Source organism: Lissotriton vulgaris, chromosome 9 (assembly GCF_964263255.1).
Source record: "Lissotriton vulgaris chromosome 9, aLisVul1.2, whole genome shotgun sequence".
Classification (NCBI taxonomy): domain Eukaryota; kingdom Metazoa; phylum Chordata; class Amphibia; order Caudata; family Salamandridae; genus Lissotriton; species Lissotriton vulgaris.
Window position 1 is genome coordinate 517,166,769 of NC_141697.1, and position 26,554 is coordinate 517,193,322.

The 26,554-nt window shown below is 51.0% G+C and overlaps 1 protein-coding gene across 1 annotated transcript in view; it reads left to right on the plus strand.

The window, feature by feature from the left end:
• PSMA3 (proteasome 20S subunit alpha 3) overlaps window positions 1-26,554 on the plus strand; it is a 221,780-nt gene that overhangs the window by 113,230 nt on the left and 81,996 nt on the right. The window contains exons 7-8 of the mRNA XM_086937983.1: window positions 20,421-20,486; window positions 24,814-24,860. Of these exons, the coding sequence (XP_086794109.1) occupies window positions 20,421-20,486; window positions 24,814-24,860 (113 nt within the window). The remainder of the gene's footprint in view (window positions 1-20,420; window positions 20,487-24,813; window positions 24,861-26,554) is intronic.

Consider the following 26,554-nt stretch of genomic DNA (forward strand, 5'->3'; position numbering starts at 1 on the left):
TGTGTGTGTGGCTCTGTGTGTGTGTGTGTGGCTGTGTGTGTGTGTGTGTGGCTCTGTGTGTGTGTGGCTCTGTGTGTGTGTGGCTCTGTGTGTGTGTGTGGCTCTGTGTGTGTGTGTGGCTCTGTGTGTGGCTCTGTGTGTGTGTGTGTGTGGCTCTGTGTGTGTGTGTGTGTGGCTCTGTGTGGATAGCTTTTTTTGTAGGTGGCGTATTAGCACCTACATTGTAAATGACAATGCCATTTATTTAACGATTAAGCTATTGGCAATGTAAATGACAATATCATTTATTTATGATTAAAACAAAAAAAAAGTTATGAGCAATGCCAATAGCTCTACCTTTAATAATGCCGAGACCATTGCATTGTAAATGCTTGTCTACCATCTGTTTTGTATTTCTTGCTAATTTTTCTGCCTTCTGTTTTGACCTTTCCGCTAATTTCTAACCATTTCCCACCGTTTCCCTCCTCCCGCCACCCAGCGCCACGCTCTCCCCCCAAGGACCTACGTAATGGAGGCTGCAGCGCGAACCCATTGAGCAGGTTCTCGTGCCAGTTCCCTCTGTGACCGTTCTCCTGTCAAGGTTGCCCGCAATTCACCACCCTCTGCTTCCTCTTTACCTGCTGCCTTCTGTTTGTAATTGTAATTATAATTGTAATTGCATTTATAAGGCGCACAGCTACCCACGATGGGGTCTCCCGGCGCCACAGCTGGTGCAGCAGCAACTGGTCAGGAACTACTGTCGAGGGAAGAGCCAGGTTTTCAAATCTCTGCGGAACTTAACAAAAGATCGTTCGAATTTCAATGGGGCAGGAAGGGAATTCCAGAGTCTCGGGGCAAGGTAAGAGAAAGAACGTCCACCCATTCTAGAGAGTCTAAATCGAGGGATCACAGCTAGTTCCCTTGGGAAGAAGACTTAAGAGGGCGTGAAGGAACATATTGGTGGACGAGAGACTGGAGGTAAGTGGGTGCCAACCCCTGCTTGATCTTAAACATGAAGCAGAGGGTCTTGAATTTGATGTGGCTATCTGCGCGGAGCCAGTGTAGGTCCCGGAGAGAGGGAGAGATGGAAGATCTCCTAGGGACTTTGCACAAGAGATGGGCAGCACAATTTTGAACAAGCTGGAGCTTCCTTTGAATCTCCTGAGTTCACCCAAGATAAAGCACATTATCATAGTTCAGGCGAGAAGTGACCAGTGCTTGGACCACTGTGCGCTTGGTAGAGTCAGGAAGCATCCAGAGGATTTTCCGGAGCCACCTCAAGGTGGCTGCCACGCTGACCGCCTGTTGCTGCATAGAGAGCAAGTCATCTAAAACAAAGCCAAGGTTACGCACCTGCGTAACAGGTTGGGGTAATGGGCCCATTTCAGGGGGTCAATGTTGGGGGGCCCCAAAGATGTTTGTGCTTGCCCAATATGACCACCTCCGTTTTATCACCATTCAACTTCAGAAAGTTCGTCCGCATCTACTCCGTCACTCGACTAAGACGAAGACCCCGCTGAAGAGCGGAAGAAGAACACTCCTTAGCCGAAGAAAGGGAGAAGATGATTTGGGTATCCTCTGCGTATGAGTAGAGGGAGAGACCAGCGTCTTCCACAATAGTAGCCAGGGGTCTCAAATAGGGGGTCTAAAAGAGCACTGGGCTCAGCGTGGACCCTGAGGAACCCCATACGCAGATGGTTGGTCAGAAGAAGAACAGTTAGGAGAGAATATTTGAAAAGAGCGAGATCTCAAAAAAGAGGCTAACCGGGGGCGTGGCCAAGATGGCGGCGGAGTAGGACGCTTTTCTGAGCCGCTCCGGCGTCGATCCGGCATAGCTTCTTACAGAATGGTCCTGAGGGAGCGGTTTGGCTTCCAAAGAGCTGCAGAAGTTCCCCTGGCATAGCGGAGTGGTTCGGTGCCGTCGGTGGAGCGGAGAGGCATCAGGGGCGACCACGAGACCGACTGAGCTCTGAGTCCTGCGCGACCCCGGCCTCGCTTGGTTCCTGGCGCCCGCTATTGGAAGAGGGCAGGCCTCCTGAGATCCCGCCCAGGACCGCCAGCGCTGATTGAGAGAGTGGAGGAGCGCTCCGTGCCGACGAAGCGGTCGATCCAGCTTCCGGTGCGACTTGGGGTGTTCGACATTTCTGGCCTGTGGCGTGGAGCGAGCCCTCGAGGCGGAGGTATAACGACACCCAGCAGTGATCATCGAGGGGAGGCCCGGTGACGCCCGGGTGCCGGCGGGGCTGCGCACGCCGAGGGCGGCTGTGAAGAATCGGCAACAGGTGGGGCCCCGAGCTTGGCTGGTGGTGGAGAGTGATGCCGGACCAGCGGTGGTGACCGGCGGGCCCAGGCGAGAGCGGATTTGCATGTGATGGGGACGCGGCCTACGTGATAGCAGCGGCATTCCTGCCTGGCCGCCATAGGACTTCAGGCCGTCGGTACACTTGTGCACCGGTCGTTGGCGCCTGCGAAGCCTACAAGCATGTGCAGGATGGAGTCCTGGGCCGCCGTGTGGGCCGTGTGAGTGAATCGGAAGCACTATGGACTACAGTTTGAGGCCTGGACATTGGGACCGCGGGCCCCAGCTCTGGACTGGAGGTGGAGCGAGCGGCCGGGCCTGCCATTTTGTTTGGCCTCTTGGGGCCCGGGCGGAGTGCTGCCCGCCGCGATGTCCAACACGCTGCGCAAGGGGCGCCCGGGGAAGGATGGCGCTTCGAAGTCCTCCCAGCAGCCGGCATCCCCAGGGGCTAGTGGCTCGTCGAAGCAGTCGGACGATGAGGCGCCGGTGACGAAGGCTTTTATGTCCGAACTTTTTGCCTCCATTAAGGAAGACATCTCCGAGCTCCGCGCACAATTGGCATCCGATCTTCGGGACGTACGGAGGGACGTGGATGGTATAGGCGAGAGGGTAGCGACCCTGGAGGACCATGATTTAAGTGTGGCCAATGATGTACACCTGTTGCAGCAGGATATCATCCGCCTCACCGAACAGAACTTGGACTTGCAGACGCACACGGAGGACCTGGAAAATCGTTCCCGCAGGAACAACATCCGCATTCGAGCAGTGCCATGGGATGGTGAGGCGGGCGACCTGCGTGGCTATGTTCAGGAGTTGTTCCTACAGATATTGGACGAGAAGGATGTGCGGAAAAATTCAGATGGATAGAGTACATAGAGTGGGGTTGCCTAGACGAGGGGGGGGGCCCCCTCCTGACATTCTCGTCTGTGTCCATAATTTCCAGGTGAAAGAACGTATCCTCCGCAAGGCCAGGGCCATCACATCGTTGCAGTTCAGGGACCACCGCCCTCAGCTTTATCAGGACTTAGCGGCCTCCACGCTACGGAAACGGAGGGAGTTTCGTCCAGTGACTGCCTTTTTGCGGGAACGTAACATCGCCTACTCCTGGGGTCACCCCTTCAGGATCATCTTCCGGTGACAGAACCGGCTCGCACAGATTCGCTCACTCCAAGTAGCGAAGGACCTCTTGGGCCTGGAGGATGTGCCGCCTTCTCAGGGAGCAACCGCTTCCCCGTTTCGGAGGCGCCACCGCTCTTCTTCCTGGCACAGAGTGGGCGCTTCCCCTGACCGGCGGCGGCCGGATCGCACTACCAGTCTGCAGGAACGGGGCAACGCGGTGGCATCGGGGGCCTCGGCTACCCTGGCTGATACACAGCAAAGTTCCGGAGCAGCGTGACCTCTGCTTTGAAGATGGATCGGCGCCGGAGGGGCATCGGCCTTCTGGTCTGGGTGTATGGATGTACTTTTGGAGGAGACACCCCTGACCGTGGCCGTGGGGGTTACCGAGTTGGTCCCCCTAACCCACTTCCAGAACGGAAGGCCCCTCATAAACTTTGGACTTCTGGACACGATGAGTAATTCCTTCGAATTTACAGTTTTGAATCTGTTCTTTCTATTGTTTTTTTCTATGTGGGGGGGGTTGGGAGTTGGGGGGCTTGGGCTGTTGGGTGGGGGGAGGTCCCATGACGGTGGGAAGGGGGGACTACTGCGAGAATGTTTGCTGTTGTGTGAGTGTGCTTTGGATCGGTGTGGGCAGGCTGGAGTTGCGGATAGGGTTGCTACGGGTGTGTGGGGAGTTTTGGGCTATGATGGGGGGGAGAGTAACTGATCCTCTGAAGTTGCCTATGATCGGAGGGCCCCTGAGTACGGGGGTGGGGACTCTTGGGGTGGCAGTGGAGAGTTCTGGGGTCCATTTCTATTATGCCAATTAGCATAGGAACTTGGAACGTTAAGGGTATGAATTTGCCGCAGAAGGTGTGGAAATATGTAGTGGATCACCAGCTTGATATAGTGGGGTTGCAGGAAACCCATCTGGCACGGAAAGATGAGTTGCGTCTGCGGCATAGGGCATATCCCATTATCTATAGGTCTTCCGCTGCCACGAAACATAGGGGGGTGGCTCTCCTTTTCCGAGCTGCGCTTCACTTCCAACCTGTAGAGGTGCGTAACGATAAGGACGGCCATTGGTTGATGGTCAAGGGGCTCATTCAGGGACGGCTATGCACCTTTGTGGTGGTGTATCTTCCTAATGCTGGTCAGAATAAGTTTTTACAAGACTTGTTGCAGTAGGTTGGGGATTTTACGGAGGGACATCTGTTTCTGCTGGGGGATTTTAACCTGGTGTGGGACAAGGAGATGGACAGCTCAGGGGGTCATAGGGCGGGTACGGGTGTGTTTTCTGCATCAACGCAGCGGGAGGTGGGGGAGCTGGGGCTGGTTGATGGTTGGCGTTTTTTCCACCCTACTACAAAGGATTACACGTTCTTCTCCCACGTACACCACTCCTACTCCCGTTTAGATTCCATATATCTTGGCCAATCACTGCGCGGGGACATGGTGGATGCCGCCATTCTTCCGATATCCGTTTCGGACCATAGTCTGCTGGTGCTTAGCCTTCGCTGGTCGTCGCCCGGTGCAGCGCAATGGAAGTGGTACTTCCCGGCCTCTGTGATCAGGGACGATACGTCCAATAAAGCATTGCGGCTTGCCATTAGAGAATTTTTTGATCTTAACCCCCCGTCGGATACCTCGCTCTCGAACACGTGGGACGCCTTTAAGGCCTCAATCAGGGGCACGTGTCTGGGTCTCAACTCGCAGCTCAACACGGAGGAAGGAACGTGAGGCCCTGGAGGCTGAGGTGGTCGAGCTCGAACGAGCTCACAAACTCAACCCCTCGAGGGTGACCCTCCGTCCACAGACGGCGGTGAGGGGAAAATTGAGGGCGCACTACGCCAATAGGGCCGAACTCGCGCTCTTGAGACTGGGGCGACAATCCTATTCATGCGGGAACAAGGTGGGTAGGCACTTGGCGCGGCAACTGCGGGATAGGAGAGAGCAAGAGTATATAGGAAGCATCAGAGACGCTGCAGGTGTGCTGCAACATCGGGACGAAACGAAGGCGGACATTTTTGGACGCTTTTATGCCGAGTTGTACACGGGAGATAACCTGGGATCAGAATCCCAAAGAGAGTTCCTGCAGCGTTTGCCTCTACCCCGAATATCTAAAGAATGGAACGAATTATTGGAGGCGCCAATCTCTAGAGAGGAAGTTCTCTCCGCCATTAAAAATTTGAAGTTACACAAGGCCCCGGGTCCGGATGGTTACACCCCGGTTTTTTACAAGGCGTATGCTACCGAGCTGTGTGACTTTCTAGTGTCTCTCTTTAACGATATGGCGTCATCCGGAGCCTCTACAGGGACTCTGGCCGAGGCGGTGATCACGGTCCTGCCGAAATCGGAAAAGGATCTGGCGCAATGTGCGTCCTTTCGCCCCATAGCCTTACTTAACATCGACGCTAAATTATATTCAGCGATCTTGGCGTGGCGCTTACAGGATTTGATGCCGGAGATCATTCGCCCAGACCCGTCTGGCTTTATCAAAGGACGCCAGACCCACGATAATACTCGTAGAGTGGTTCACTTAATCGAAAAGGCGGACAGGTTCCGTATTCCGGCCGTGCTTGTGGGCCTGGACACGGAGAAGGCCTTTGACCGAGTGGATTGGGGCTTTTTGTTTAATACGCTGACGGCTTTTGGTTTTTCTGACAAATTTATCACTATGGTGAGGGCTAACTTTTGCAATCCACGATCGAGAGTGGTAGTGAATGGCCAGTTGTCGGCCTTCTTCCCACACTCGAGGGGCACCAGACAGGGGTGCCCCCTCTCTCCCTTGCTATTCGCTCTTAGCATTGAGCCCCTGGCGGTGGCGGTGAGAGAACATGAAGGCGTGAGAGGCATACCGTTCACAGGAGAGCAACATAAGATCTCGCTCTTCGCGGACGACATCCTGTTCTCGGTGGCAAACCCGGCAGGTTCCTTGCCTTGCATTAGGGAGATTCTACTTAAATTTGAGGAAGTGGCGGGATTTAAAGTGAATTATGGCAAATCATATATCCTGAATTTGACTCTCTCACAAACTGACGTGGCTCATGTGCGGACGTTGACACCACTGGCATGGGCAACTGGGTCGATTGTTTATCTGGGAGTCCACCTGACCCCGACGGTGGGCAAACTGTTTGTGGCCAACTTCCCACCCCTCCTGACGAAGACCTGGGCCGAATTGGAGAGATGGAAACCTAAATTCCTGTCCTGGTTAGGTAGGATACACGCGATTAAGATGGTCCTTCTCCCCAAATATTTGTACCTATTCCAGGCCCTACCTATTCCGCTAGATAGCGCTTACTTCCGGCAGCTTAAAACGCAGATACTGCGATTTGTCTGGCAAGGGGGCCGAGCCCGACTGTCCTTCACAGTCTTACGCCGGCCTAGATCGGAGGGCGGAGTGGGTCTGCCGGACCTGCATCTCTATTATAAGGCTGCCCAATTGAGGGTAATGGTGGAATGGTCGCAGCAGTTTTCAGAAAAGCATTGGCTGCATATGGACCGGAGTGTGGCTGGCGGTCCATATGGGATCTGGCCTGGAAGCCGAAGAGGGATCGCCCCTTGAACGCTTATATTAGTACCCCCACAGGTACTACACTGAAGGTCTGGGATACCCTGGCTACTGATGAGCGGTGGACGACTTTCCCATCTCCGTTCACGCCCTTGCATTTCAATCCGGCCTTTCCGCCGGCGCTTAGTGAGGGGGCTTTTGACGCATGGAGGGAGGGTGGATGTAGGGCACTAACCCACCTGTTTCATGGCCCTGATTCTTTGACCTTCGCTAACAGTGTACGGGACTATCCGGTACCACAAACCGATAGGTATCGGCATGTCCAATTGCTACACTGGGCCACGTCTCCAGGGGTGCTGGAGGCAGCTACGAGACCCCCCTCGACGTTCGAGGCCTTTTTGCTGCGGACGTCCACCATGAAGGGAGTCATCTCCTTCCTCTATCAATTATTGCTTAAATCCGGACAGTCCCCTAGACCACGTTATATGGAGCAGTGGGAGGAGATGGTGGGGAGAGATGTTACCGATAATGAATGGTCAGCGTTTTGGAGGGATATGACCCAATTTAACCACTCGATACATCTTAGGGAGGCTCACTTAAAGACTCTCACGCAATGGTATTTATGTCCGACTAGGCTCCACCGCATCTACCCGGCTACCTCGGATAAATGCTGGAGGGGATGTGGACTCCTGGGGGACTTCCGCCATATTTGGTGGGACTGCCCGGTGATTCGGCCCTACTGGGAGGAAATTCTCTCACATATCAAAGATATCCTTCAATACCCTATAGAGGACTCTATGGCCTCTGTACTGTTGGGTCTACGAGACCCCGGTCTTGAACATCAAACGCGATCTGATAAAAAGATTCTGTGGCTGTACCTGGGGGCGGCCAAGCTCACGTTGGCGGCAGCATGGAAGCGGAAGGAGGCACCAGCGATATCTCTGTGGCACGCACAGCTTTGGAAGCTTTTAAGCTTAGAAAGAATGGCGGACATCTTCCTCTGTAATTACAAGAATTTCACATATGTGTGGGGACCCTTGGTTGCCTTCCTATCTAAAGGCCTGCCGTCGGCTGTTTGCCCAGCATCTTTGAGATCTCTACACCTCTTCCAAATCTAGTGCGGCTTTCTGAATGAGTGTGGTAAGTGTGTGTCACCGTCATGGGGGGGGGGGGGGGGAAGGGGGGGGGGGTTGGGAGTTGCATTTTCTTCCCTTCTTTTTTCCTTTCTCCTTTGTCACCGAGGTGCTCATTCACGCCAATTGGTGCATTTGAATGGTCTGCACTAGCCTAAAGACCTGCTTGCTTTGGGACATCCTAACTCCATAATGCTCAGCACCGATGGTTGCTTGTTTACCTATTGCTCTTATTCTTGCAGGTACCTAGACTGACTGGCATAGATTTATCCTTGCGGTGTGCCACCACCATCATTTTGATTTGGAGAGGGCGTGGCTTGGGCGCCGATGGCGATGGTCGCCTGAGAGCTCGGCTCCGGGACTAAGCCCGAAATTATCCTGAACATCGGAGGCTGAGGGGCGCCCCAGACCCCGCATTCGGTTGAGCGAGGCGACGACACCCTGCCGGGGGCCTTGGTGGAGTTTGGACGGGGGTGGCTTCGAAGAAATGCCGAAGTTTGCGGAGTTGCGGAGTGCGACCCAACATGGCGCCCGGACCCCTTTGTCCCCTTGATCGAAAACACGGAGTTGAGGAGGTCGCGTGGGTATCGCTTGGCACCCGGCTTCACCATCCTCAGTTGTTTTAGACATTGGACATTGGCAGGTTCGGACCTTCTACAACGGGTTCATACTCGATTAGACGACCAGGCGGGTGCCCACGCACTAGAGGGCACCGGATGCGGGTGCCCTTTGTTCCAGGCGGTGGTCTGCACCGCGACTCCGCAACTAGCTACGATTTCCTGGCCAGCCCAACTACATGGATGGCGCGACACTCTGGCGCCACAGGTCAACCGAGGGAGTTGGTGGCCCTCGCCCCGGAGCTATAGTGGGTGAACGGGCCTGCCCGACTCGGCGACGGTTGTCTCCGCCCCCTTATCGGTGCCCTCGGACGCCGTGGCGGTGGCGTGAGCCGAAGCGGCGGAGTCTCCACAGGCTCTGGAGAAGGAGATCGCCCGTACCAGACTTGAGAACGAAATCCCGGGAGGGTCGCGCTGGACACTTGTACACGGAGGCGCCCACTCCGGGATCCTCGCGGAGAGCCCCTGACAGCATGGGGAAACCTAAAGGAGCCAAGGGATCCAGCCAGACCACCTCTGATTCTGAAGCCCAGGACAAGGAAGAGCATGGAGACCCTAAACGACCTGGTGGCGCACCACTCCAGCAACAATTCGACCGTGTACTGGAAGCGATAGAGGCAACTCGGTCGGCCCTCCAACAGGACATTGCCCAGGTGGCGACCGGCCTGGGACTCCTTAGGGCAGACCATGGTAAACTCTCAGACCGGGTCAAGGAGGTGGAGGGCACGGTGAAGACTTTAGAACCGGCGCAGAGAACCCTAGCTGCGACGATAAAGGATGCCATGTCCCGAATCGAGACCCTCGAACGGAGGGCGGAGGATGCGGAAGGCCGCAACAGGAGGAATAACATTCGGGTGGTGGGCCTGCCGGAAAAAATCGAGGATGGCGATATGGTGCGATACTTGGAGACTTGGCTCCGGGACACGGTGGTCCCGGAGGGCCTGTCCTCCTTTTACACTCTAGAACGGGCCCACAGAGTCCCAGCACGGCCCCCACAGCAGGGAAGGCCAGTGGTGGCGCGGTTGCTACATTTCCGGGACAGAGACCTGATCCTAAATGCCGCCAGGCACAATGGCCCGTTCCAGGTTGCAAACAGTCAGGTGAATATCTTCCCTGACTACACCTACGAGACGCAGCGCAAGCGGTTCTCCTTCCTGGCGGTTAAGCGTGAACTCAGGAGTGAGGGCATCCAATATTCACTCCTATTTCCTGCAAGGCTCTGAGTCATTGTCGACGACAAAACCCAGTTCTTCGACACCCCGGAGGAGGTCTGTGACTGGCTCGAACTGTACCGGACAGGGAAAGATGGTTATAGCGCCTCGACCCATCAGGCGGAGGAGCCGGAACAGAGGAGGCGATCTAAGAGGGTCAGGAACCGCCGCGGCCGCACGGGAGGGCCCTCGACTGCGGAGACATCATCGGAGCGGAGGGGAGTGTTGGAAGTTCTGTCGGAACTGTCGGGAGCAAGAGGCGAAGTCATCGAGGAGGAGGAAGAAAACCCGGGTGCTCAGGGGGCACCGTCGGACTCGGAAGACTCAGTGGCGGACAGTACCCATACACCGGTGATCACACCGAAATCGGTGGAGGACCTTTTGGACGGACAAGGGTAACGGGATGTGCTGCCTTGTTTTGGGTGGGGGCCCGGCAGGGGGGAGGCGGTTGCCGTTCTTTATTGCTGACAATGAAGGAGGGAGGGTTGGGGGGCTGCTGCTCTTGCCCCGGAAGGTTTTGGCACAGGGGGGGGCTTACAATAGTCCTGGTAGCCTGGGCGACGAGGGCCCACTGCCTCCGCTCAGCCCGCACCTGGCCCATAAGGCCTTCCTACGGTGGCGACCGTAGGACTAGTGGGGATTTTGGGGTTGATCTCCGTAGAGGTTTGGATGGGATCTAGGTGGTGTAGTTTGGGTCCTGTTCTGGGGTGGTTGGGGGGGGGCTTTGTTGGTTTTTGGGTGGTTTGGTTCTGGTTGGGGAAAATGGCCGCCGTCAGCGCTGGGAGGATTGATGCTTTTTCTTTGTGGGGACCCGAACGGGGAAACTGTGCGAGAACACTCTGGGACAATGGCTGATGTTGCTAATTTGAAATGTATTACTTGGAACGTGAGGGGGCTTCACACTATGTCCAGGCGTCACAAGGTCCATGCTTATTTAGTGCGTAGGGGAGTGCAAATGGCGCTGCTGCAGGAAACGCATCTGAACAAGGCGGAAGGGGCGGCGCTTCAGCGTAGGTGGCGAGGGCAGGTCTTTTCCACGGCGTACTCTGCTTATGCCAGGGGGGCGCTGATATGGATTAGGGCAGGAGTCCCCTTCCAGGTCACGAGGACAGTGTTGGACCCAGAGGGGCGTTTCGTGGCCATATCAGGCACGCTAGGAGGGAGGGACCTGAATGTTTGCTGTGTGTATGCTCCTAACGTGGACCAGACTGCCTTCCTTTCCAGGTTATCGGGCTCGCTGGCCCACTTTTTCGCCGGGCCCCTCCTGCTGGGGGGTGACTTTAACTCCGTAGTGGATGTAGACATAGACCGCTCGCATCCCCCACTCCCCGATTCCCCGGTCCGGCGGGCGGCTAAGGGCCGTCAAGATTGGCAGACCCGCTGGGGTTTGACGGACGTTTGGAGGGCGCATCACCCCGCGTCTAGAGATTATTCATACTTTTCAAGCCTTCATGAGCTGCATGTCAGACTAGATAGCTTTCTTGGTTCGTCCGAATTAGTTTCGGCAGCGGTCCGATCGGAGTACTTATCGCGGACCATCTCGGACCATAACCCCCTCCTACTGGACATTCGCTGGTTCCCTGGGACACCGGCAGTACCCACCTGGAAGATGCGTCCCGAGATCCTCGAGGACAGTGTCTTCAAGGCGGACCTAGGGAAGACAATCACGGATTATTTTGCGTCCAACGGCGGCTCCGCGAGTACTAGGGCGTTCGAATGGGACGCTTTCAAGGTGGTGGTGAGGGGCTACTGTATCTCTAAGAAGGTGGGCATGCGGCGTGTTATCCTGGCTGACTTAGACACAGCGGACCGAGCGCTCCGCGAGCTCGAAATTAGCCGCCCCGGACACCCGGAATTGCAAACACAAACGGTAGAGGCGAGGGAGAAGGTAGCGGTGGAGGTCGAACGGCTCCGCTGTTTCGATTACAAGGCCTATACGGTCCGGTCTATTGCGGAGGGCGACAGGTCGAGCGCGTTACTGGCATGGTTGGCCAACCCTACGCGCCAGTCCCAAACGACGACAAATATGCGTAGGGCGGATGGGACCGAGGTGTGCACCCAACCGGAGATTCTTAGTTGCTACGAAAGTTTATACCGCAGTCGCTCCGCACGTGACCCAGACCGGCTCGACGACTATCTTAGCCCACTGGAACTCCGCACAGTAGGACAGGAAGTGGCGGAAACCCTGGGTTCCGACATCGACTTAGGGGAGATCCGCTGGGCCATCAAACGGATGGCGAGGAACAAGACCCCGGGCCTGGATGGCCTTCCGGTGGAGTTCTATGCAGCTTACGCTGACCTCTTGGCCCCTCGATTACTGGTGGTCTACAGGGAGGCGAAGAGATTGGGTCGTCTCCCTGGCTCGATGTGTGAGGCGTTGGTGGTTCCTCTCCTCAAACCAGGCCGAGACTCGTTGGACCCGGGGTCCTACCGTCCCCTTTCAATGCTGACGGTGGACTACAAAATATTGAGCAGCATCTTAGCCTCGAGGCTGCTGGGACATATGAGTTCCCTAGTGCATGAAGACCAAGCCGGTTTCATCCCACGACGAAATACGACTATGAACATCCGAAGGTTGTTCCGCTTGCTTGGGGAACCATTCGTGGATGCCCCGTCCCCGGTAGTCTTATCGGTGGACCTGGAGAAGGCTTTTGATAGCCTGGAGTGGGACTACCTATGCACGGTATTACGGAAATTCGGCCTCGGGGAGGGATTTGTCAAATGGACAGCAGTCCTCTACGCTTCCGCTTCGGCCAGGGTTAGATCGGGCCCTTTGATTTCATCGCGATATCCGGTGGAGCGTGGCACGCGGCAAGGGTGCTCCTTATCCCCGCTTCTTTTTGCACTAGCGGTGGAGCCACTAGCAATACATCTGCGCTCGGGAGCCCACTATACGGGCTTATGGACAGCAGCGGGCTGCTGCTCTTCCTGGAGGACCCGGTCGACGCATTACGGGGAGCGGAATTAGCGCTAACGGAGTTCGGAGCGGTCTCAGGCCTCCACGTGAATTGGTCTAAGACCTGCCTCTTCCCGATGCGTAGGGGTACCCCCACTCCTGCGCTAAGTAAGGAGATCAGATGGGAGCCCGACTGCTTTAAATACCTTGGGGTATTTGTGTACCACGACCAACCCGACCTGCTGGATGGAAACATTGCCCGTTGCATACGAGCACTCCGAGGTAGCATGGAGGTAGCATGGAGGTAGCATGGACTTTTGGGCCACGCTGCCGCTCTCCGTGGCGGGACGCATCGCCCTGCTCAAAATGGTGGCGCTCCCCCGACTATTGTATTACTTTCGGACTTTGCCGATCTGGGTCCCACCGGCTACGTTTCGTCGCTTGCGTTCCATGGTGGTCGGGTTCCTTTGGGGAACGGGCCGACGGCGGGTGGCCCTCAATACCCTGATGAGGCCGAAAGACGAGGGGGGGCTCGCTGTGCCGGACTTCGAGAAGTATTACCTAGCGGCGCAGCTCCAGACCTACACCCAGGAGATAGCCAGGGAGTTCAGAGGCCCGGAGGACGGTAGAGGGACGGGGATGGCCAGGCACGTCCTCTCCTTTATCGCGCTGCGACAGCGCTTAGTCCTACGGGACCTGTCGATGGAGGAGCGGACTGTCCGACTCTGTTGGAATCGGGCTCATAACAGAGGTCGCCTACGGACGCCATATGCGCCTGAAATACCATTGGGGATGCTGACGGCCCTCCCACACGGAGGAGATTGGTCACGACTGGCAGACTGGGAGGATTCCGGTTTACAGCTTGTCGGGGACCTGTACGAGGACGGAGCGCTCCTGTCCTTTCAGGATCTCATTGACCGCTTTGGGATCCCCCGGGGCGACTTTCTGCTGCACTCGGCCATTGTGCGAGCGATCCAGGCGCACTGGCAAAACGGGCTAGAAGAACCTCAATTGTCTCAGGTGTGCCAGTACGTCATGATGTCGGCGGGCACGGTGAAGGCGGTCACTTGCCTCTACGGCAGGTTGATTGCCGAAGGGTTGGTCCCTCTCGCCACACTGAAGTCCCGCTGGGAAGAGGACATTGGTAGGGAGATCCCGGAGACGACCTGGTCCCAGCTGGTGAGACGTGCCTGGAAGGGCACACGTGGCGCCCGTTTCCAACTGGTCCACTATTATGTTCTCCATAAGGCGTACCTGACCCCGGTAAAGATCAGGCGTTATTTTGCCACGGCTTCGGCGGAATGCCCTAGGTGCCCGGCTCAGGAGGCGGACCTCCTACACATGCTATGGGCCTGTCCAGGACTGACGTCCTACTGGCAGGAGGTGGCGGCGACTCTGGTGGAGGTGACGGGGAGGCACTTATCATTCGATGTGGCGGTAGGGCTATTGCACTGGTTCCCCCATACCCCCCGGAATAAAATCACCAGTAAATTTATCGACCTGGGGCTCCTACTTGCTAAGCGAGAGGTGACCAGGAACTGGAAGGCACGAGCTGGTCCTACAGGCAGCAGATGGCACAGTGAGCTTTTGAAATGGGCGGCGGGTGAGAGCGCGCTGCGGTATCAGTTAGCTTGGAGGCAGGGCAATGAGAAGGCGCAGGAGGCCGCGTTAGAATGGGAAACGCTGGTGCAGGCCCTCAGAGATTATTGTACCCCCAGCGACTCCGAAAGTGAAGAAGCAACTCGACCCGAGTCCCGTTAAACATTAGCATTGACAGCACTATTACCTTCCCCGTGGGTCAAGCAGTGGATCCTATGTTGATGAGCTCCCTGGCGCTGATGGTGGGGGGGGGGGGGGGGGGGGGGGAGGGGGGGGTTTCACAGTAACTGGGGATTTTGAGGGGGGGGTTTCTTTTTGGGGTTTGGGGTTTGTTTAGAAAAGCAGATGACGGACAGTGTGTTATCCGGACCAGCTCCAGCATCCTACTGACCCCAGCTGCATTTGCTGCCCAACCCCAGGGATATGGGCTGATTGGCTAAATAGCAACGTTATGGAAGGAGGTCGGTGGGCTATATCTTGTATAAGTTGTTTATAATACGATGCTGGTCGTTACTGTATTGTTTTACTGATACCTGCAATAAAAATATATTTAAAAAAAAAAAAAAAATCATTTTGATTTGGATTATTCCCCCTGCGTGGGGACATGTGCGGCACCTCGGTGCTTCTTTCCTGTGTTTCCCTTTGTTACATGCAAAATAAAAATTTTACACAAAAAAAAAAGAGGCTAACCCTGCCAGTGCGGGTCCAACCACCCCAGCCGCCTTAAGTGCATTTAAAAGGATAGGGTGCGACACCGTATCGAATGCAGCGCTTAAATCTAGAAAAAAAAGCTCTGTGGTTTCGCCCTGATCCAGGCGGAAATGCAAATTCTCTGTTACCCCAATAAAGTGATCTCAGTAGAAAAATGAGTATGAACCCCCATTTTGGGACTGATGTAGACATCCCGAGGTCTCAACATGCGAGGTCAGATGCGTGTTAACATGTTTCTCTAAGATCTTTGAAAACATGGGTAGTAAAGAGATGGGGCGAAAGTTAGAAAGCATCTTGGGGTCTGCACCAGTTTTTTTCAAAAGTGGGACCACCATAGCTCTCTTCCACTCTCCACTCTTTTGTCCCTTGTCTGCTTGTTTCTTGCTCTGTTTTTCCCTTTTTGCTCGTTTTTCTGCTCTCCGATTTGGCTTTTCTGCTTGTTCTTCTGCACTCCATTTTGCCCTCTTCTGCTTTGCCCTCTCTCCTCATTTTTCTGCTCCCTGTGTTGTCCTTCTGCTCCTTTTGTCTGCCCTCTGTTTTGCATTTTCTGTGTGCTTGTTTGCCCTCTGTTTTGCCTTTTTCTACCTGTTTCTTCCCTCTTCCTGCCGTTTCCTCAAGTCATGGCTTTTTTGATGGAGAACCAGCGCCTAGATACCCACAGGAGTGACAGTGCTGCGCTCTAAAATGCTGGCTAATTGATTGAAAAGGAACTTTCCAGAGAAAGTTGTGCCTCTTGCACCACCATGCTAGAATGTGTTTTTAGGTCTCGGCTAGAAGCCCGCGAAGTGCGTTCTCGCCGAGAACTATAGTAGTCGGCTCAGCCGACAGAGAGACAAGAGCTGGCCACGCACGCAGCATTGTCAATGGGAGAGGGAGAGACCAGAGCTGGTCACGCGCGCATGGGATTTGGTTGCGCGCGTGAGTCAGTCTCGTGTAGCAGCCGATGTGCACGCTCAGGGCGACGGCGTCTTCGCCACGCGCCGTACTAAAATGGACCACACTTTATCTGCTAAAACTAAGAAAAGTCAGATCCATCTGAAAACCATGTTTAACCAGCGAGCAGCCATGGTTGTATTTCTCACTAACTTTACCAAGGACTGTGCATCTGTGGGAGGGAAGATGACGGAGCCACTCCTGCGCAGAGCCACGCTGACGGGGATGGAAAAGAAACGGGACAGACTGGAGGTCTCAGGGCCGTTGCAGAGAAATGGGGTGATAGCTCCTCTACAGACTCCCGCCCCCTAACCTCTCCCCATACGCTCTTCCATCTGTGCACAGCGCCAGGCTCCACTGGCGAGAAACTATTACTGAACCCTTCCCGTGCGGGGGGTGCAAGGGCTTTCATAATCTACTTTAATGGCAGCGCGGTGCACATCATGCTCATAGGCCAGAGACGTGCTCCTTGGGGTCTCTCCTGCCTCTCCCTCTGAGCACAGGACACTTCGCCACTAAAAATAAAATAAACGTGCAGATCGCGTGACCGGTAGCAGTCGTCCTCCGCGACGTGAGCACTGCACACACCGCCATGTGTGCTCTGGGGCACGCACTGAGCCCATCCCGTCCATAATCAGTAAAATAACATGCAACCCGTGTGAACGGGAGCAGTCACCTGTTCTGTGAGCGATCTACACGTTAACATGTGTGCTCCGGTGCATGCGCTCCCGTCCATAAGCAGTAAAATAATGCACAGCCCTTGTGCACAGCTCTATGAGCGCCGTACCGCCACCATGTGTGATCTGGTGCTCGCCCTGAGCCCACCCCGAGCCCACCCCGCCCATGAACAGTAAAATTGCGTGCAGCCCCTATGAACGGAATGGAAACTAGGAATACTCTAACCTTTTCTTACTGCCCTTCTGTACTGCCTCCTTCCCTTCTGTTTCTTTCATCAACCGTATGATTCTCCCCTCGCCTGTCTCTTCCCCCAACATTCTGTTTTTCCTATACCCTTCTCTCCCCATACCCCCATAACCTTCTCTCCCCATGCCATTCTTTCTCCATACCCTTCTGTCTCCATACCCTTCTGTCTCCTCTATGCCCATCGGTCACTTTCCTTACTCGTCTGTTTCTTCCCAGCCTTTCTGTCTTTAATACAGCTCCTGTTTCTACCTTTCCCTTCTTTCACTCCACTTGCCCTTCTGCTTTTCCCCTTGCCCTTCTGTTTCTCCCCCTGCCTTCCTGTCTTTACCCGTGTTTGTCTGTACTCCTGCCCTTCTGTTTCTCCCCTTGACCTGCTGTTTCTTCCCTGCCTTCCTGTCTTTCCTGTGCTTCCGTCTCTACCTCTGCCTTTCTGTTTCTCCCCGGCATTTGTATCTTTACCCATGCTTCTCTTTCACCCCTGCACCTTTGTCTGTTCCCTTCCTATTCTGTTTCTCTCCGAGCCTTAGTCTTTACCCATGCGTCTGTCTCCACCCCTGCCCTTTTGTTGCCACGCCCTTCTGCTTTAGTCATGCCGGGCTATCACTCCCCTGACCTCCTGTCCAGGGCACAAGTCCTAACCAAGCACTTGCAATGCAATAGGTCTTGCATTTAAAGTTTAAGCTATTAGCATTGTAAATCACAATGCCTTTTATTTATGTTTTAAAAACAAAAACAAAAATAAAAGGCGTCGTATGCAATGTCAATAGCTCAAACTCTCAGAAATCCGAGACCTATTGCATTGCAAATGCTTGTTCTGCAGAGTTAGTGGTCCACTGGTCATTGTTGCAGGGGTGTCATGTGCAACACTACATTTGGTGCAATGTATACAAAGGATGCCACAGATCCTAGAAGGAAGGCTATATGTCTCGCTGTTGGTTTGGAGGTTCACTTCAAGATGTTACATTTGTCCCGTATAGATGACTATCTCTCCTCCAAAGGAAAACCTTTTTTTGTTGTTGTAAGATGTCTAATGTCGCCCCAAATAACATAGTCTTTGCACTAATCTGAAGACCTAGACTGCGTAACAGGCTTATAGTTGTCACAAAATCATGCTTTACTTTTTGTTGACTGTAAGCTTTTAACAGCTGGTTGCCCAGGTTGTCTTAGAGGGCTGGTACTACTGCAATGCATTTTGAGAATGAGCGTGGAGCCGACTTGAGGCCATAAAGTTGGACTGTGTATTGATAGTGGATGTGTTTCCTACTATGAAGCAGATTAATGGTCTTTGGGGCTTTGCTATTGCAATGTGAAATTATCCATCTTGCAGATCTGTTGTATAGATCTGGAAGAAATTGGGTTACTGGTTGACTGGGATGTGAGCCCTGGTCAAGCAGCAACCACAATCCTTGTCAGGGTAAGGCAAAAACAAACCCCAAATTAGCCTGCGCTCAACTCCCTGGTAGCTTGGCACAGAGCAATCGGGCTTAACTTAGAGGCAATATGTAAAGTATTTGTGCGCCATTTCAAACAGTGAAAATACCACACAAATAGTATCCCACACAAGGTTAGACAAATTGACCTGAATGTAATTACTAAAACAAGACCAAAACAAAAATCCAATCCTTCGAACCAGAGTTATGGCTTTTTAAAGATTAAAGTGTAAAAATGGCATCTTAAAGCATTAATCGCCAACTGCTGCTATCAGGTCGCGTTGAACTGGGTTCGGAGTCAAAAGTTCAGGCTGACTGCGATGGAGAGTGGGTAGGGTTCAGTCCCCCTGACGTTTTACCTTCTCAGGTATTGTGCCACGAGTCCCATTCTCGTTGGGGAGGGCCACTTGAAGCAAGGAGAGAGTCGTTGGCGGTGTGATGCGAAGAGCAGGTCTGGCAACCCGGACAGGTGGGCAGGAGCTGTCAAAGCTCCTACCAAATAAAAGCAAACCGCTATGTCCTGACGGGTGGACACCCCAGGCCATAGCAAGAACCGGCCCTGGAAGGTGGCGGTTTCCAAGGCCACTTATGGGACAGCTCAACTCCTCTCCTTCTTTAAAAGAAAAAAAGCCCCGGAGAGGTGGTGGTCCCTGGGGCGCGGCAATTGTTTTAATTGCCCCGGGGAGGTGGTGGGCCCCGTGGCTGTGAGAAGCCCAGGAGTTGGGTCTGCGCTGCTCCCTCTCCATTATTTAAAAAATAAAATAAAAAAAACCTGCGGGGATGGTGGTCCCGCTCTCAAGGAGCCTCTTTATAAAAGGTCCCCGGCACCTCGCCCATCCGCAGGTCCTTTTTAAAACATTTTTGCTGAACATTTTATAGCTATATTTTAGTTTTATTTTTAAAAATAGCTTTTTTGCACAGCCGGGGTCATTCTGGAACCCCAAGACCAAGGTTTGAAGGTCCGGGTATTCCTGCCCTGCCCCCTTTTTGTTTTTTTCATATTTTGTTTTGAGACTCTGCTGAAGCAGAGTCCCAGGATGACTGCCAACACTTTTTGGTTGCCAACACTTACCGGTTGAAGTGTTTTTAGCTGATCCGAGCATTTCCCTGCATTAGCTCATTATTATTCGCAAAGTTGTCGCAAACACATATAACCATATTTGGATTTCTTTTAATTTCTCAAACTACTGAACACAATTGCACCACATAACAAAGTACATTCTGTGGACCAGAAGCTAGCTTTCTGCAAAATTTGGTGTAATTCTGTCCAGCGGTTCGGACTGTAGACATGTGCAAAGCTCCTACGGAAATGAACATGGGAAACACCATTTTTTTTATAGGCAGGTGAGCAGTCTTTCATTGCAGGACAGGACAACAAAGACATGAACATAGACAGCAAGAGACGAACACGCTTTGCAATTCAAGGAGACACTGACAATGTACTATGGCAGGAGACCGGTACACCTCACTAGGGGCCATATGTATGAACACATTTTCCCATAGACACAGAATGGGTAAAACCCCTTGATACTTCTGGCCCTAGGTCAGGAAGGCACCAACACTAAGGCAAGAAGACCGTGATGCAAACACTTGGGCAGAAAGCTTAAATAGGTTTAGAGCTTGGGGGGTAACCGGGTACATTTTATTCAATACACAGGATTGGAGGGGTGTTATTAAATGTTTGAAGACCATTGCTTAGAGGGAAATATTTTAATATATTACTTGTAAACATTACATTCATTTTAAGTGAATTCAGTGTTGCAATATGCATTTCAATCAATATTGTTTGAATGCATTGGAAGAATTTGTTAAGTATTGACCTTTCTCTAACGTTTTGTGCAGAAGCCACTGATTACCTACGGAGCACAAGTGAGGGATAAGAGGATGATTAGTTTTCAGTATTGAGTCAATACCAGTCCCCTTTTGATAGCAGTAGATATTTGTTTTTCAGAGAAAGTATTGATTGAAAGTGCACCAATTTAAATGCTACTATGTTGAAGCCCTTTTTTTTTAAAGTGATAACCTCTAATTGTTTAAAAGCACTGTGTGAAATGCTTTTGCCTTAATTTCTTTAAGGGCTATTGGGGCTGTTCAGTTGGCAAAGCACGGCAAGCGGCGAAGACAGAGATTGAAAAACTCCAGGTAAAATGGTGGTAATTCTGTATATGTTTTTGAGTCATTACCTATGTGACCATATTCTGGTATGTATGGTGCACATATAATAACATCAGTATTGTATTCTTTCATCTACTTGAAAACCCACATTTAAGGTTGATCTCTATGAATCTGCCTGCTATCAAACAGGTCCAATACAAATGTCTGTTGGATTCTCCATAAGCAAGGTTTCACCCCTGGCACTCTGCACCCCTCTTTATCTTGGGCTTGCAGATGAATTTCTGAGATTGCTCAGATCTGAGGTTCATCTGTTCATTATGTGTATTCAAAATAAAAGAAACAGAAAAAACGGCGTTGATATATGCGCCATAATCATCTGAAGGCACTGCCAATGCAATATGCTGCATTGGAGCATAAGCTTGCATCTATCTATCGATGAAGATGATAGATTTAGATTAAGACTATATATATATATATATATATATATATATATATATTTATGGACAGTATGACTTTTTTCAATCTCAGACTATTTATTTAGGATAGATTTATACATCTATATATGAACAAACCCCCATGCAAACATCTGAGACCAAGTACATCTCTTTTTCCACATATCTAAGGCGTAGCCTGTAAAGCCAAATATAAAGAAGCAAAGTACTGGTGTACTCCTTTATTTGTAGTTGATCATGACATCATGGCAATCACGTGCTTTGAGAATGAATATCTTACCGGTGCTGCGTCAAGCCTTTACACTGGCATGGAACAACTAAGTAACTCTGCATTTCCCTTTTTCATTGTCATTAACCATGTCTTGGATTTTCGTTCATCTGGACAAAAAAGCGAGGACCAAAAAATGTATAGGATGAAGAACATAAGCACCCATACAATAAAGTGCAATTATAGCTTATAATTCTAATCTTCTACAGATAACACTTTTCTTCCCTTAAATTTTATGATGAACAACTCTTATCCTAAAATTAGAGGGCCTTGTTTGATGGGGCTGTACAAATGCTACCTTGCTGACCAAAGATTGCCCTTTGATATTTCGGTCTTGTACACAAGTTTTAGCATTTCTGCGAGCTGAATTTGCTAAATGTAAGATCGACTACTTTGCTGTTAAAGAATACAGTGGGCAATGTTGTTTTTACAAGAAATGGATCAAAATAGGACATCCTAATGATTTGTAATAGGACAGTATTTTTTTAATAGAGGCCTAAATTTCGGGGTGGGTGGCTTAATCTTTAAGCAATAGTCAGCGTGGAGCTGCAGGGGCCTTAGAAAGGGTGAAATAACATCAATGCCTCATTTATATACGAATGGTCTTTTAAAGACCCGTGAAGTGCTCTGGTGCACCTGTGTGTGTGCCCAGGAAGGTGTACAGCCTGGGCTGCCACACATAGTGGGGGTGGAGGGGAGGGGAAAGGGTTTGAAGCCCTTAAAGTCCAATGGGCGTGGGGATATATCTATCTGCATACAGCCCTTTCGCATTTCATTATCAGGTAAAGACTGGATGCTCTGCTGAGTCCATGTTCTTGTCAGAAGTGTTCAACTCCTGTTTTTGTGCGAATATTTCCCCCTGAAGAATTCCTCTGTGGCTAGTCACGTTGCTGGGTTTTGAGACGACTTAATCCAAGTTAGGCAGATGACATACCGGTACCAACATACATTTAACATACCGGTCACCTATACATTGTATTTGCCAAAGACCACTCATGCCCTGTGAGCAGACACACCCACACCTTTCACTACAGAATACTTTTTGATCTATGAAACTAGAAAGAATGAAAATGTATTAAAAACTGCAAATTATAATGCAGCAGATGCTAAATTATGTCATTATGCTTCGAATACGGGGCTTTTCTTTTAAACATCAAAAACACACAGGGCGCTTTGAGAGGTGCACACAGAGACGGCCTTTGCTCCAATCGCTCCTTTGGCGAGAAGGAAATATGCCGCCCTTGCTGGTGAAAAAATGCAACAGCAGGCTCTTTTCACAGGTCAGCGCTGACAGAAGGTGAGGGGTAGAGGGGAGGGCAAGGTATTGGGTGAATAGGTGCTAAAATACATGGTTTGCAGCACGTTAACAATAGTTGAAAGTACTTTAAATGGAATCACTCTAGCCAAGGTAGGGGGCATTGCTGGTTGTAGGATCTTTGTGCACATAGTTCTTTTCACCCCTCTGAAGATTGGTGCCTTGGTCCAGCTCACCCATGTCATGGCAAAAGCTAGCCCTGGGTCCAAAAGTGAAAAAATGTTTAGACATGATTTCTGCGCTTACCTTTTCACTTTGTGTGTGTTTCATTAGGAATGGAAATAGTTTTCACTGATTGATGACTTTTGCACACGCTTGTCACCCTAGGTCTTACCGCTAGGAAATTGTGCCAACAGAAGAATACTCTGGGAGAGGCAAAAAGACTGTTCTTGTACATTATTCACCTTTCTCAATTAATTACTGGGGTGCCACAACTGGCCTGCTATGGTGTACAAACAGTATTACAACCATTAGTACCTCCAAACTGGGATCAAAGCTGCAGACTGTGTTACTGCACCAGAATGGTACACTTAATAAATGTGGTTTACAAAAAAGGAAATCCCAGGAATGGATACATGTTTAGTGAAAAAGTAACTATGTGAATGCCTTCAATGTAAAATATGTTTGTGCCAGAGTGATGCAGGTTCTGAATGGTAGTGCTACATGCCTATTATAGCAAATAAGAAAAAAGATGGCATGGACATTCAGAATGCATGCTACTGAAAGAGGCCATTAATGGGATGGGCATGCAGAGTGCTTTTCATTGTTACCTGGGAGTGATCATTCAAATGAGAGCAATGGCAAGAAAAATTAATTATTATATCATGCAGTGGAAGTGATTTTTCTGTGGAGAGACCAACAAATGCATCAGCCTTGATACCACACTATTCTTTTCACTTCAAATGTTTTTCTCTATCAGCCATTAAATAATAACAGAACGTGAAGCCTAAATCTTTCTAGAATAAGTTATGCATGAATCCCTGTCAGCCTAGCCCTCTATGGGGATGTATTGCTTATAGAAACATGAAATGTTCCAATAGATAAAAGGCACCTAGTCCCACCTTGGCAGCTAATTGTCAGCCTCTACTTCAGAGGTTCTGAGATTTAAATTTGCTTTTGTAATACTATTGCCGTCAAATGTATTAATGCAAATTAACTTTATAGTAATTCAATTTACTGCTTTCTAGGACTCCTATAAGAGTCTTGAATATGTATTAGTGTTCACGTATTTGTCAAGCACTGTATTACCAGAAGGTACCATGGTCCTAGAAGGTCAAAATATGTGCTACTCTTAACAAGATAAAGCAAGGTCTTTTGTCCTTTAGGAAAGTTCAGAAACTTGGTCTCACACCAGTGGACCACATATACACAGTATGTACACTGTCATTATACCATGATCTATCAGTGCAGAAAGCAAGCAATATTAAAAGTAAACAATCCATAAACACCGGAAAAACACTGTTTCTGTTATTTTTAATGGTGGCAAAATGTGTAACCACTGATAACCACCGTTTTTTAAGGTATTGAAATCACTGGAGAACACTGAAAAACACCACCAGAATTTACCCAAAATAGAAACTGAAAACAGGAAAGCCTAATCATAACGCAGTTGCACGCTGCACTCACTGCTGTTTCTGTCATTTAGCCTGTAAGGCGATCATTTTAAAATTTGGGCACAGATTTCTTGAGTTGAATTCTACACATTACTACCACTGCAGTGTGATATGGCCTCATTGCTGTGTAAAGATAGTAGAGAAAGGCAAGGCAAGCCAAGCCAAGACAAAAACAAAACCAATTTAGTTAGTCGGATAGCTGCCGTCCATATTGTATATAAATGTATTTTTTTTTTTTTTTTTTTTTACAAAGAGGGTGCCTTGGTCAAGACTGAACAGATTAGAATGGATGCTGTCTCTCATCTTACATATGTATTTTTTTTGTATTATTTATCCACTTACTAATGAACAAGCCTGATGGAGAGGTTGTTTTCAGGGGCTAAGGGTGAGGGTTTCACCTCACTAAATACTGTACTAAACATAAAATGTGAGCTTCCTGCTGCAAAAATCGATTAGCTAGTTATAATTCAGTAACCATTTACTTTTCAGTTTTCTGAATGTTATTGTAGATGGAAATGTGAAACTAGTTCTACTGAAAATCAACTTGTAAATTAAGTTGGGTTTTATAATGTTAATCGTTGCACAGTGATGAAGAAAATATTTTAGGTATCAGCAAATGCACTTAACGTTCTTATGAAATTGAAATGTTTGAATGTTCACGAAAGTATGAAGGACAAATTATTGATGTGTTTTCCTCCTCCATCAGATGAAAGACATGACCTGCCGGGAAGTTGTCAAAGAAGTTGCAAAAATGTAAGTTTTGGGCTAATTCACAATTTGAACAGACTTTTAAATAAAAATGTATTAGAATTAGTGTGAGAATGTGGTCAGGACTTTGTCTCCCAGGCTGCACCTCGCCGTCCAGCAACAGAGTTGGTAACGCTGGATCACAAGGATGCAGCCTTTTCAGCTTTTATGTCCCTGTGTGTTAGACTCGGGGGGTCTCTGGTTGGCACAGGTATGCACTTGTGACAAACAGGGACCCTCTCCTCTAATCAGGGTAAGAGAACTACTCCTTAGAAATAACCCTTGCTCACCCTCTAGGTAGGGTGGCGCGAGCAGACAAGGCTAATCTTCAGGGCGATAGTTGAGTTAAGCATTTATGATCCCACACAGTAAATATGACCCACCACAAACGGACACCAGTCGTAAGTTTGTATCAAAAATACGTAGCTTAATTTTACAAAAAAAAAAAATACGTAGCTTTATATAAAAATAATTAGTTGCAGAATTATCACAAGACCATATATAACGTTTAGCGAAGGAGACCAACAGATTTAAATAGGCAAACGTTCTTTTAGTGTTCTTGTCAGCAAGGTACGCTGGGGGTCGATGCGCGCTTTGCGCTGGTGAAGTGACCCGTGGGTGAATGACGGACGACAGGGAAAACAAACGTTGCGGACCCTGGATCCGATGTGAACTCTGGATCGAGTTCAAGTGTACCTTGTTGCGGGTGTCCGAGGCGTTTCAGGTGCGGCCTCAGGTGAGGGCGGACCCGGGACAAGGACGGCGGTTCTCCCAGGAATTATCCGGCTCGAAGCCCCCTCTAGGTGCGAGGCGGGTGAGGTGGAGGGTTGCGGCGATCCGGGGTCTGGAGCAGCTCACTGGGTGAGGCGCCGTTCAGGCCTGCGGGACGTACTTCTTAGTACGCTGGGTCGTACCTGTGGATCTGGGTGGGGCGTTGCGTTCTTAGGCAGGCGGGTGCAGCACCGGGCCTCTGGTACCGGACGTACTAGAGGCTCTTCTTGAGGTGCGGCACGGACCTTGGTATGCAGGAGGGCAAAGCGGGACAGTCGGGTACGTATCGGCGTACGGACCGTCCGAGGCTATCAGATGCGCTCCGTGCAGATTCCGGCGGGAGCGGGTGAGAGGCGCACAATGCGCTCCGTAACAGGCAAGCTGACAGGAGAGCGGGCGGCCCGGCCCAGCGGGGAGAGAGCGATTTGAACTCGAGCGGGGCTCTCAGTGGGCAGGGCCGGCCAGGCTCCGAACTGTCACAACCTTAGGAGGGGCGAGGGCACCCGAGTCACGACTCCGGCGAGGGAATAGAACACAAGGGCCCAGCAGCAGACGAGCACAGGCAGAATTGAACCCACTGGTCCTGGGGGTTCAGTTCAGGGGGCAAGCCCAGATCAAGCACTTGGAGATAGTTTCAGGCACAAGTCTACAAAGTCCTTTCTGGTCTTTTCCTCTCCTTTCTCAGCAAGGCACCTACTGCAGGTCAGTCTCCCAGATCAGAGACCGTCTTTCCTCCTTCAGCTTCTCCTGGTCCTTCAAGTCGGGCAGAGGTTCTTCGTGGTCAAAACAGGATCCGATTTGGTAGGAGCGGAGCTCCTCTTTTATACTCCGTTTCTTTTGTTCGTTCAGGCCAGAGGGGCCTTTGCATAGTCCATCGCAGCTCTTGAGCACTTTGTTTTGCGAAGTCTGGGTTTTCCTTTGTGAGCCGG